General features: G+C 37.9%; 1 protein-coding gene across 2 annotated transcripts in view; it reads left to right on the top strand.

Annotated features, from left to right (window-relative positions):
* LOC122403565 (suppressor of lurcher protein 1-like) overlaps window positions 1-12,956 on the top strand; it is a 240,218-nt gene that overhangs the window by 180,563 nt on the left and 46,699 nt on the right. For both annotated transcript variants that reach the window (XM_043407157.1, XM_043407158.1), the window contains exon 3: window positions 11,678-11,868. In XM_043407157.1, coding sequence (XP_043263092.1) covers window positions 11,678-11,868 — 191 coding nt within the window. The remainder of the gene's footprint in view (window positions 1-11,677; window positions 11,869-12,956) is intronic.

Below are 12,956 nucleotides of genomic sequence, written 5' to 3' on the forward strand. Positions count from 1 at the left end.
AGCGTAGCTGACTCGTTCGCGATCCGTAATTCCTTCTAATATCAACTTCGTTCACATAATTACGGCGCTGTTAATAATAGAGGCAGCTGTTACGAACTCGTTAATGCATTAAGTAAGCCCCCTTTGGTAGACGCCATTACATGGAATATGATATCGTGAAAATTATATTCATAACTTGAGCCGAATGTTTCTTATTACGAGAGTATAATTTATCGAAAGATGTAACGCGAGAGGTTTTAGCGACGATATAATTTTCCGTTTAATATAGTTTAGAAAGTCTATGCGAAGGGGAGATGAGCCCCTGCGCGGATATAAATCGATACCATGGATTAAGAGTATTTTACAAAAGATTTTGAAATACTCTAATGGCCTATTTAAACGTTAAGTACACTTTCACAAAAAGTTTGAATTGGTTCACTAAGAATAGAACAGTCTAAAGTGATCACGTTATGAGGCTTGCCCTGTTTTCACGATCTGCGGTTGGTTGAGAAGGCTCAAGGCGTGTACGAGTACACGCTACATCCATTCACAGATTTCTCCATCATGGGTTGCCCCGGGTAGTGCAGACTCCAACCCGGAGAAAACTGTCGGCCAGTGAGCACTGGAATTTGCACAATAAAGCAACGAGTTGACCATCATTGACTATACTCACTCACTTTGCATACTCTTATGTTTCAAGTTACTAGGGAGAAAAGGCCGCTCTTCACGTACGAGGAACATCCCTTAAGCGTGACGTGTCGATATCTGTGAAGTTTACAGACGAGATGGCTCTATAAAAAATATTTAACACACATTTTAAATTCATTTTCGGTTAAATAAACAACTTATATTCCAGTTTCATCGCACATCGGTCGTACAATCGATAGGAATTGCTAAAACTTCTTTGAGTGCATACAGTCAAAGTAAATTCCAAATTAAACATATAAGGGAGCATAAATTATAGTACGTGGTATAGCCATCGAATAGAGGATGAAATGCCCTTTAAAACAAGCGTTCAAACAAGTCGATAGCTTTATTAGTTCCGGAGATATAGCGATTTTAATTTCAAGTCGATGCGGTGGCTAGTTCCGGAGATAGAAGAGTTCGAAGTGTTTGTTTACTTCGCGTGGTCAATGAACTTTCTTACTACGGCCTTTGTCACGAGTCACGAGTCACGTACGAGAAAGAGAGGTCCGGCGCGACGCGTCAGACGGAGACAGAGATAACCAAATTAAAAAAATACACTTTCCTTTACACGACGATATCTCGAAAACGGAAAGTCGAATCGACAGAAACCAAAGGCCATTTTAAAGGGGAGGCTTTTCCACTTTCAACAGTGGCTCAATTATTAAGATAACGTAAATAGTTTTGAAACTGCACGCATGTAAAGCTGAACTATTTTTAATACGCATCGTTCGGCTGTTCCAGGACGAATACTGCGAGAGCGAGAAAGAAGCTCAACGCGTTAGACGGAGAAAGAGCTAGTGGAAATTAAAAAATTACACTTTCCTTTACACAACGATATCTGGAAAACGGAAAGTCGGATCACCAAAAACCTAAAGCCATTTTAAAAGAGGGGCTTCCCCGCTTTTAATGATAGCTCAATTATGGATATATCACGAGTAATTTCGGAACTGCATGCGTCTAAAGTTTGATTATTTTTAATATCCTGCTAATTTTAAAGTAACGAACTACTCAAATGAAACTGAAGATTCTCTCCAATCATCTTTGCTATACAGGGTGTTTGGCCATCCCTGGGAAAAATTTTAATGGGGGATTCTAGAGGCCAAAATAAGACGAAAATCAAGAATACCAATTTGTTGATGGAGGCTTCGTTAGAAAGTTATTAACAATTAAATTAAAAAATTTCAAATCGTTCTGGAAAAATTATTTTCGGTTGCGGGGGTCAATTGCAATCATTTTTGGTCATTATACATATCCCCAAAATCCTACGCACTTTCGAGAAAAAAATTCCTTACCGAAAATCTAAGGTGCTTAAATACGACGAAAAAAAAAACTTTCAAATCGTTTTGGAAAAATTATTTTCGGTTACGGGGGTCAATTACAACAATTTTTGGAGAATAGACATACTGTCGAAATCCTACCCACTTTCTAGGAAAAAAATCGAGAATGTATGAAATTTTTCAACGAAAACAAAAATTTCAAATCGTTCTGGAAAAATTATTTTCGGTTGCGAGGGTCAATTACAATAATTTTTGGTGAATAGACGTACCGTCGAAATCCTACCCACTTTCTAGAAAAAAAATCGAGAATGTATGAAATTTTTCAACGAAAAAAAAAATTTCAAATCGTTTTGGAAAAATTATTTTCGGTTGCGAGGGTCAATTACAATGATTTTTGGTGAATAGACATACCCCCAAAATCTTTCGCATTTTCGGGAAAAAAATTCAGTACGGGCGGAAGTTTAAACGTTAATAACTTTTTAACGAAGCCTCCATCAACAAATTGGTATTCTTGATATTCGTCTTATTTTGGCCTCTAGAATCCTCCATTAAAATTCTTCCCAAGGATGGCCGAACACCCTGTATATTTTCTACTTACATCGGAAACTAACCAGAATTTGATACCAAATCTTATCCAATTTTTTTACAAAAAAATATAAATGACCGGACGTGCTAGGCAAGACAGACTACATATCTTTCTCAAAAAACAAACAATAAGAATAGAAGTGAATAATCTAATATTCATTGCACGTATACTATAAGAAAAGTCGTGATATTGAATAGCGCTAATTCTAAATGAAATTTTAATAATGGTTATTTAACCGGTCGTGATAGGTTTAGCGTTAAGTATCGTTCAGCCGGTAGGAAAAGATTTTCATTAAAAATGTGCCTCAAGTGTTTTCAGTTTGCATACGTCAAGCATGCACGCGGCGCAGTGCATTCAAATGCAGGAGGGGATTTCGGTGAATAGAATGGGGAGAGGTCGCGGCCAACATCTGATTTTCCTGTCCAGTTTTCCTTCCAATCATCCGAATGGATTGGTCGAAATTTTCCTTGAACGTCACACACGCCCCAACATTCATACGCTCGACGTGCATTCATTTCGTGCGCCACGGTGCACACAGTCGCTCGTGCACGTCGCGTTACACGAACGCGCACGCAATAATATTCTTTATACGGTGCCATTCGTTCGAATACTCCACTTCGCTGCGAGTCGAAAATTGTACATTCGCTTGTTAAAACTAGGCCGAGACGTGTTAGTTTACGGGATGAGCTGTCGACAGAACAGTGCAACACAGACGCGGAAGTTGAAACGAAAATAAACGGGACCCGAAACACGCGCGGCGTATACACAAAGCGTGCATGTACCGGGGGACCGGCCATCATCGGTCAAAAAAGGGAATATGATAGACTGGAAACGTCAAAAGACGAAGAACAACGATTCATTGTATAGTTGGTGAAACTAACAAACCTTCTACTCGATATTTAAATTAAATTATAATTGAATTTTAGACTGATACTTAACATGCATAGGATTTGAGATTTTGCAAAAATAAAGTCGCACTGGTGCAAATCGACTTTAAAGAAACTGCATTTCTCATATTTTTTGTTCATTCAAATGTTACTCAGATTCAACGAGAGCGCAAAATTTTAGTTGCAGTTCAAAACAATACATAGCAAAAATTGTTACAAGCATAAATACAATGAATTTCGTAATTTCGTGCTCCAAAAATCTCGCGACGTTTAAATAAACGTTAGTACCGGCGAAAGAAACGTTTCCCCGGAAAGACCGTCCTGTAAATAAAGTACTCGCGGTAAACGGGTTAGGCAAAATGTTTTACTTTAAAATTAGTTTCCTTAGCAAGTTGAATGGCAGTGTTCCAAAGGGACCTGACAACCCTCGATTGGTCGCGCGACTTAGTTCTTCCCGGAGGTTTTAAGCGAGCCTCCGAGCAACGGGAGAGCAATATTTCTCGGAGCAAGTAACGAGTGCCGGGAAACAAAGCGAAAGGTGGGAAAAAAGTAGTAACGAAGCCTAGGCGTGGGGGCAACGGAAAGCAGAAGAGCGAGAAAGCAGCGCGAAATTTCAGCGCTAGGAATCCCGCGACGTGAAACGAAGGTCACGATTGAAGAATGTCTGGCCGGCGTCGAGTTATTGCTGAAAGTTATGCGCCAGTGTCGCGAGTGTTGAATATGAAATTGGACAATACGCGTGGGTAGGGGACCGTTGGCATCGCGCGTGGCCGTCGTGCACGGGAAAAATGCATCTTGATTTCTGTGTTTCTAACAGGACGTGAAATCAGTAGCGAATGGAAATGCACGGTGGTCCCCCAGGTGAAGCTTCTTTTGTCGGGGAGATGAAAAGTTTTCCCATTGAATATGTTTTACGCCACGCGTTCTACTGACGCGCGTACGCAGGTAAGTACGGGAACACGCGAAACGATTCGACGCGAAAGACAGAAACAGACAGGAGACACAACTGCAGGGGGCGTACAGGAGCTTCATAAATTGGTAGCCAAACTTTGAAACTGCATTTTACTTGTCTTACGTGTTACTTTTGCACCTGACTGGCCCTTCAAAATCCAATTTCTAATATTGCGTAAATTATACCAATATTTCTAAATGTTTCTCTTTTACGACTTTCATTAAAAATAATATAAAAAATTAAATCAAATTCAGGTAAAATTAAAGTATAAACTTCGGGAAGTCCAAAAAATCGAATTAAATGTTGATAAAGAATTGGTTCTCCTCCAGAAGGATAAGAAAAGAAGTATAAGGAAAATCTGTTAATTATTTATTGTGTCGAGATATTCTTTCTCCGCTGGAAGCAAACACAAAGAACAAAATGGATAATTTACTGAGACACGTAGATTCTGTTTTAAATTTTGCTCAATCTTTGAACTTTCTACTTTTGGATACTTTACGCCAATTTTATACAACTTCTTTAGAACATGTAAAAATTGCTAATAAGCAAACAGTGTTTCAAAGAATGGTTAAGGTAGAAACGTGTATCATAAAATCTCTTATGTAAAGAAGAATGTTGATACAATGTTCCTCGCATGTTCAACTACCTCAGACAGCAAAAATATTGTAATTTACGTCAATGTTTAAAAATCGTCTTACGTGCAACGTATCTATAGAATTTTCGAATACGAACGTGGCCACGATTAAGAAATTAAATTTTATGAGAAATGGAAAAAGAGTGGAGAGTGAGAGTCGCCGATCTAAGCTTCTTGCACAAGCGGAGCAAATTTCCTTCTATGCCTTCCCTCTACGCCGTGCCGCCTAAGTCGCAAACTTCCTCGAATATGTTAATGCATTGCTCCGCGCCACGAATAAATTGGATCGAAGGCTGGTCGTAATTTACGGCAGATATTATCGACGAACGTCGCGACCGGAGTTGTTCGTCAAGAGAGACGACGCGACGCTCTGAGCACGAGCGCGTGAAACTGTTTAACACGGGATTCATCGGCACGTTATTATCGAGAATTTTCATCGAGCATTTCGTCCTACTTCGAGGGGCGAACTCCGGCTGCACGTGATCGCGACGAAAATCGTGGAGGCCTGACCAATCGAGCAACCACCAAGTTTTATGCACGCGTTAATATTGTCTTAAAACGACTAAAACCCTGACATTATCGAAATAATGGAAATAACAAAAAGAGTTGAAGAAGTATTAATATATGAAACATATAGAATAGTATTGATAATTATTTTTTCTAGAGGTAATAGTAAATTAAGAACTTTACCAAATGATTTTGAATTTCGTTTTAGTGCTTGTAATGAAAGTTTTAAGAAAATATGTTATATTCTGTAAATGTTTTTGACCATGCAAAAATAGTAATAAGTTATTATGCAAAAGAAGGTTGGAAAATATTCTTGCACATATTTCTCCCCCCTCGAAGCAAGGCTTTTAGATTCGCCCTTGAATACACCGTGTAGAATCTCGCGTGAACATTTTCGGGCGAACTATTCATAGGAGCTTTTTATTACCTTGAACATTCCTTCTTGACATTCTTCAGATAACTACACAATACGTAAAATCGCTGATGGTGTTACGGGTAGGGCCATGAATGAGAATTTTATGCACTGTTGTTGGGAATGTCGAAAGATATTTTACAACAAATAGTCTAGCTGCTTTTGAAGCTTAATATTCAAACTATTATTTGTATCATACTGAAAACTCCACTCTTAACCCTTTGCACTCCTATGTCGAGTGTGAGCCGACATTTTTTCGAATCCAAACCAAAGTGAACTCAAAGTTCAAAGGATTACTCGATTTTTCTAATTAAGAGCAATCGACTTGAAAATTAAAATTGTAAAATCCATAAAAAAACACCCAATAAATACGTGTTTATCAATCAGACAGTGGAGATTTAGAAAACATATTTAATAACATTTTATTTCGATATTTTGGCCAGATTTAACCGAGTTCGGTTCACTGTCCTGTATCTTCGAAATGAGATCGATGGTAATTAAGAGAGAAATCAGCAAACATGGCGAAGAAGCATGTATCCGGGCGGGATAAAAAGACGGAGTGGCCGGTCACCGGTGGAATTAGTTCGATTCGTTATCTTTAATTTAACACCCGCCATTAATGCACCCTTAGCGTCCGTTCCGCGCATACAAATCGTGTCGTTAAACGGGGGAGAAAAAAAACTTGGAATAATTCAGGCTCGGCGATATATCTTCGAACGCACTTCCTTCGGCGGCATGATAAATTCACCGCCGCGAAAGAAGTTATAGATCTTTGGTATCGTCGTTTTTGTCCGCGCCGGCTTTACGCAACATTCGTACTTATTATAGTCGGTTCGGCGGTCCTGTTGGTACGCGAAAATTTAGTGCGGCTCCACGGCGAGCACGTTCGCTGATTCTGAATCATTGTTTCGTTACGCGCCAGACCGTTCGGTTTTAACGAACTCGTCGATGGCCGTACAATTCAGACTGAACCACGTGAACTGGACCGCCTGAATGTCTTCGTTACTTACGATCGTGTGGAAAAAACCACTTACAACAAAATTGTTTTAACTTACAACAAAATGATTCAATGATCGATCTTACAATTGCATTATTTAATATGAATTTGCAATTGTCATAATCTCATAGAATCTGTTGTATCCCTATCGGATAACTTGAGACTTTATTTTATGCCAGTGGTCCGGGTCAGATGATAAATTGATGAGTTAGTAGTTAGAAAGCAATAAACTGCTTAGAAGGAAGTATATTGCGTTTGTCGGAGATCTCACGATAATCCAATATTATAATAAGTTTGGACAAGTTAGGGATCAATAGCCCTTTGGACAGATAATTTAAAAGAATTAACGGAGCTACGAAAGAAATTGACAGAAGTAGCGAGATTATCGGTCTAATTGCATGATCCGCTAAAAGGATCGGTACAAAAGAGTTTGGGTCTCAAGTTTTATGATCGAAGAAGAGAATAAGTAATTAATTATGATATTACACAGCAGTTGATGTAGCCATTAATAATTCTATACAAGGAAATAGTATCGGAAAAATGTCTTCTGACGTCTGACGCGTTGATATGGCAGAGTCACGATTAAATTCATGTACTAAACATCGTATAAAATAACAGAAGTATCTGGGAAACTATGTTGGTCCCTTTCAATTACGTTAATGCGCTTAATTCCGCGGGGGCAGCCAAATTATACTCGAATATTCTAATTTAGAGCGAATCAACGTATTATATAGAATTATCAAAGCTAAACGAATTTCGAAATTGGAACAATGATATTTGATAAAGCCGAGAGAACTGATCAATACACATGATTGTTGTTAATTTATGAAACCCATAGCATTATAATCATTCAGTTATGTAATATATAATTTTAGATACTAGTATACACTAGTTTGCAACGTATAATACCATTGTCGATCGTTACAATTGCTCCATTTATTTCTGACGCGCTTTCACGTTGCTTGAACGCGTACCAAAACTTTATGTATTCGATAAGTATCGATTCGATAGTAGTTTCAAATAGTTCGAAAACATTCCTTAGAATAGGTCGATACAAGAGTATCATTTTCAAACGTAAATGTACAGATGGTATCAAAATACGTCTCAGTTTCATCCGTAGTGCAAGGTAATAGAGTCAGAGCTCCTTTGACGTGCTTCGTATCGTGTTATATCGAGGCCATGCTATAAGTATGGCACTTTAACATTATATCCATGCTCGCAAGTAGAGATTACGAGCTACAAAGAAATTAAAATACCTCTGCTTTAAGAATTTTTAATAACAATCACTGTTAAAGCAATGACACAGAAATATCAAACACATATCAACATTTTTTCCAAACTGCTTTCGATTAACCATTGTTTCTTCCGATATGTTGAATCAGAGGTTTACCTATTTATTTAAATTTAATTTATAATTAAATAGCGAAAGAACTTTCTTCGAAGACAAAAAAGAGAACTGTATCTTAAGATCTACGTCAGATTTGTTGATTTTGATTCCTTCTCTGTAGAGCACTCGAAGCATAATACATCTTGATCATTGGAGTTTGTTCTGTTATTTAAATCCCCAGAAAAGGTTTGTCCAAAACTAACCATCATCAAGAAATTTGTTGACTATGTCTGATCGTAAAAAGAATTTTCTTCACAAATGGAATAAATTAATCGAATATCCAAACAAGTTACAAAATTTGTTCTCTCTCCCAGAAACATAAATTTTTAACAGGAGTAACGTTTAATATAAACCCCTCGGTGAGCATGTCTGTATTCAAATCCAGAGTATGTTATCGATCCAGCGATTCGTATTGTCGATAAATTATTTTTCCCCCGGGTCTAAGTTGCATATTTCGAAACAGTTGTAATCAACAGCGCGGACAGGTTCAAAAATAAATTCCGCAACACTGTAAATGTTTATACGCGAGTCCGTGTTTCATTATTCGTAAGACTGACTAAAAATTCGGACCGTGGTCTTTCGTTATGGAACGACTTTTCAACCGATTCAGTTGGCCGGACCGTAAATAAATTCTTTCTCCGTAAATAGGCTGCCTTCTCTATATACTGTAGATCACCGAATTGAAAATTTCTCTATTTTCAGATTCGTATTTTACTGTCGGCAGCCAAGCCCAGGGCCGTAATTTGGTACAAAAATAAGTGGAGTACGGATTAAGAGGATTGCTTTTTCAGCCGCATCCTTTTCAATGTTGGCGAATTCTGAATAATTTGCTCAATCATCTACGTGGTGAATGTAATGGTGCAAGTACACTCGGTGTATGTGATTTCGCGAACGATGTACACATAATTTTGTTTCTTTCATTAGTCATTACTTCAATTACTACCATCTCGTTTATTTTCGTTCTTCTTCGCACGATACTTCGAAAGCCAAATTAAATTATTCGATATTAAAGGATTTCTTTGGTACTTCCACGCAGGAAATACATTGCTGTTGCTTTTAGAATAAGAATTACTTTGCGACTTTTTAATAAATGACCTCGACTATTAAAAGTAAAAAAAAACTTTACTTTGTCCAACTTTGGCTGTTTCCCTTTACGTTACGGTACACTTTTCTCTTTCCACGTCTTTTGTTTAAATTAGAAACAAAAGTTATTTCCAGACAATGCGAAATAAGCAAAGGGTATAGGAATATAAGGTCACTAAATATGAAAAATATTCAGAACACACCACCTATGAAAGATAAATTTAATTTCAATTTTAAATTTTCCTTTTTGGAACGAGTATGTATTTGTTTATATGTTTTTAAAATAGCAACATGATAACTTGTAAGAAAGGTTTCGATTCCTTGCTATCTTTTACCAACAATCCAAACATTTTCGTTGCCCACGGCGTTCGTCGCGCGTACAAAGCCCATTTCAGATACAACAAAAATATAATATTACCTTTAAAATCTAAAGCATACATGTGATTGAACATGTAGTCACAAAAAAAATATGTGATGAATATGAATGGTCCAAGTCAAAAAATAAAATGTAATCCTAGTACGTCGTATTTACACATGTTGTGCGTGCACAAAATGTTAAACTAAATTTTCCTTGATGAATATATGTTATCCGTACGACATCCACGATCGCGTCCATTATCTTTCTCGCGTTGATGTAAACTTGTTTCATTGTTGTCGCCCTGCAAATGCAGCCCTGAAGTGTTATCCGACGTTTTTCAACAAATCCCGTATTTATGCGAATATACGCGCGAAAGTGTACAACGAAACGCGATATCGCGAATGCATATGAATAAGGTCGATCAAACAACGCCACTGGCCTGTTTCGCTGGCGTATCGAAAAGTAATTTGTATACCGCACTCCAGCGAAGTATTTCAGAATATTACGCCGATTTACGCTTGCTTTGACGCGAGCACGTAGAGTGTATTTCACCTGCAAAATCAAAAGTTTCCCGGCACATTCGAACCCGTATCCTGTGCCGGTAGAAAAAAAAAAGAAAAACAAGAAAAAAAACGTCAAAGTTTATTAATTAAACTCCGTATGTTTGCTTTCCTCGCGGAGTTTTAACCGTTCGCAGATCGGTGCCGTTAACTTTGATCGAGATTAAAGGATGCATGAAAATGTTATAATACAATCTCGTTGCAGTTTGAAAAAAATACTGTAGCCCAATCGAATTAAGCTGGTAAGTTGCATCGTGAGTGTGCCAAAAGTGTTCCGCTTCGGAAATATTCGCGATACGATGTTCTGACGAAGTCCGGTCACGTTCTAGTAGGATACAGAACGGTTCTATCGAAGTTCGTACATGTTCTGATTTAACTGGCGGTTGTAACAAAGTCGAAGAAAGTTTGTCCTTCGGTCTGTTTGAGATCTCGAAGATAGTTATGAACGAACACGGGAGGGGACACGAGCGAATTTTTAAGCAACTCGCCGTATTCTAAGTACGAACTGCGACGCTAGTTTCGTAAACCACTATTACGTGGGAAACGCAAGTATGCAATTTGGGATACTCGTACAAGTTCCTAATTTCGGGAAACCCGTCCCGCAAGACCTAAAACCCATTACTGATCAGAATGTGTTCGAATTCGCTGTAGACGAGAGTTTACGATACGATAGTAAGGCACCAAATCCTAATTAGAATTTCGAGTTCTCCATGTTGTAAATAAATAAATTGGAACTTGAACGTGTGCGAGTTGTCCAAACTGATCTTCGATCGTGTCTAACATTTTAAGACAGAAAATCTATCACGAAGCTTATAAAACATTTTTGAATAGTTTTACAAAGGAATTGAAATGTTAAAGAAAAAGTATATATAGGATCAAATTTTTCTGCTTTAATATTTAAAAAAACAAGCATATTAGAGTCATCCCAGTTTGTGCAATCGTTCTGCGCAAGAAGTAATTATCAATAGGAATTTAATGTTGCCTCATAATCGCAAACTGTATCAAATTAACGCGAACGCGTAATTTGAAAATACAACATGCAACGCGTACTTGTTATAATTGATTTATATTAAATTTGTAGGTGTTTGTATTAGTGCCATTTCGTTCGAGGAAATTGTAAACTGTTCAGAATAGCGAAACTGGCGCGCGTCTCGTCGCTTCGGTTCATAGATAATTCATCTAATTACGCTAATTGGACGCGGCGGTAACGGCCATTCCCCCGATTACACTGGACCATAGTTTTCGTGTGTTTATGAAAACAGTAGCGGGCTAATCGAATCACTCGAAGCGTCGAGCGAAGTAATTTCGCGTGCCGCTTAACAAAATGCAACAAGTGTATCGTTGACAGACGTATGTTTCTTGTAATTTCAGGTGCGAAAACGTGGACTCGTTAGAGGCGTATGTGCACATAGACGGGAACAAGGAGAAAATTGATTCGTTTTGCGGTGAAATGCCGCCACGACCTATCATGAGCAACGGGCCACGACTTTCCTTGGAATTTCACGGTATCACGTCGTCTCGTCATTCACGGGGTTTCAAAGCGGTGTATTCGTTCACAGAAAGTGAGTACAACGTTATATTTGAATTTAATCCAGAGGATTCTGGCTACTCGTTGTCCGAGATTACTCGATAATTACAGCATCGACAGAGTTTATAGCGAACGTTGTGATTTCAAACTGAAGATTACAGTAGCTTTACAACGCGAGATTAAAAGCTATTGTCCGTAATTCCCGCTTTCAAATGACACCTTTTGTCTCGAAATCAATCGGTATATTAGACATTAATCGACTGAGGAATAATATAAAAGTAAAAATTATAATTGTAAAAGTGCAATTTCTATGTAATGTAACTTTTGGTATCGTTCGGCATCTTTCTCACTTTTAAGTAATTTGAAGGAATCTTTGTTTATATAGAAATATGTTTCATTCGCAAAACGTAAGAAGCCGAAGCTTACAATTTGTAGAATGATCATTTTCAAACTTCGAAAGACTGTCTGTCTCACTTTGGTCTCCCGATTGGACACGGAAATAAAAGAACTTATCTTTTAGATTGTTGGACTTAATAACACATTTGAAGGAGAACAAAATCAATACCGAACGCTCGAAGAATACCTTTTGTAAGTTGTGAAACTTATAATAGCACCTCAGAAACAACAGCACAGTTTCGAGCAATCTTCTTTAACGGACGAGCAAGTTTGAACAAATAAACATTACCGAAAGAGAATTGGAAATACTTTAAACGCATAGAAGAGGTTGACACAAATCTACGTAGGCAACTTCAACCATGAAATTCAACGAATAATCGATCGTCGTCGATCATAGTCTTTAAACTCACCACTGAAGTACATACGTATCTCGAAGCATCGTGTCGAGTGTTTAGTTAAGCGAAAAAGAACAAAATCTCCCATGAAATATGTAAAGCTTCGAGGCACGGGGCTCGATAAAAGTGAGAGGCAAACTTTTTCGCAGTTTAGCTCGAGATTACATTCTTACGTTTGCAATAGCTTGAGGAAGACCTCGCTACAAAACGGATACAAAAAATCCTCTGACACGTTTTCGATATGCAGTAATTCCTGCTTTCAAGCAAAAGAAGGGTCTTCTTTGAGCCGAGTATAGTTTCAATTTTATTCTTATGAGAGTACCATGAATGA

Source organism: Colletes gigas, unplaced genomic scaffold, assembly GCF_013123115.1.
Source record: "Colletes gigas isolate AHSC1104 unplaced genomic scaffold, ASM1312311v1 Colletes_gigas_Sc00061, whole genome shotgun sequence".
In the NCBI taxonomy this organism is placed as follows: Eukaryota; Metazoa; Arthropoda; class Insecta; order Hymenoptera; family Colletidae; genus Colletes; species Colletes gigas.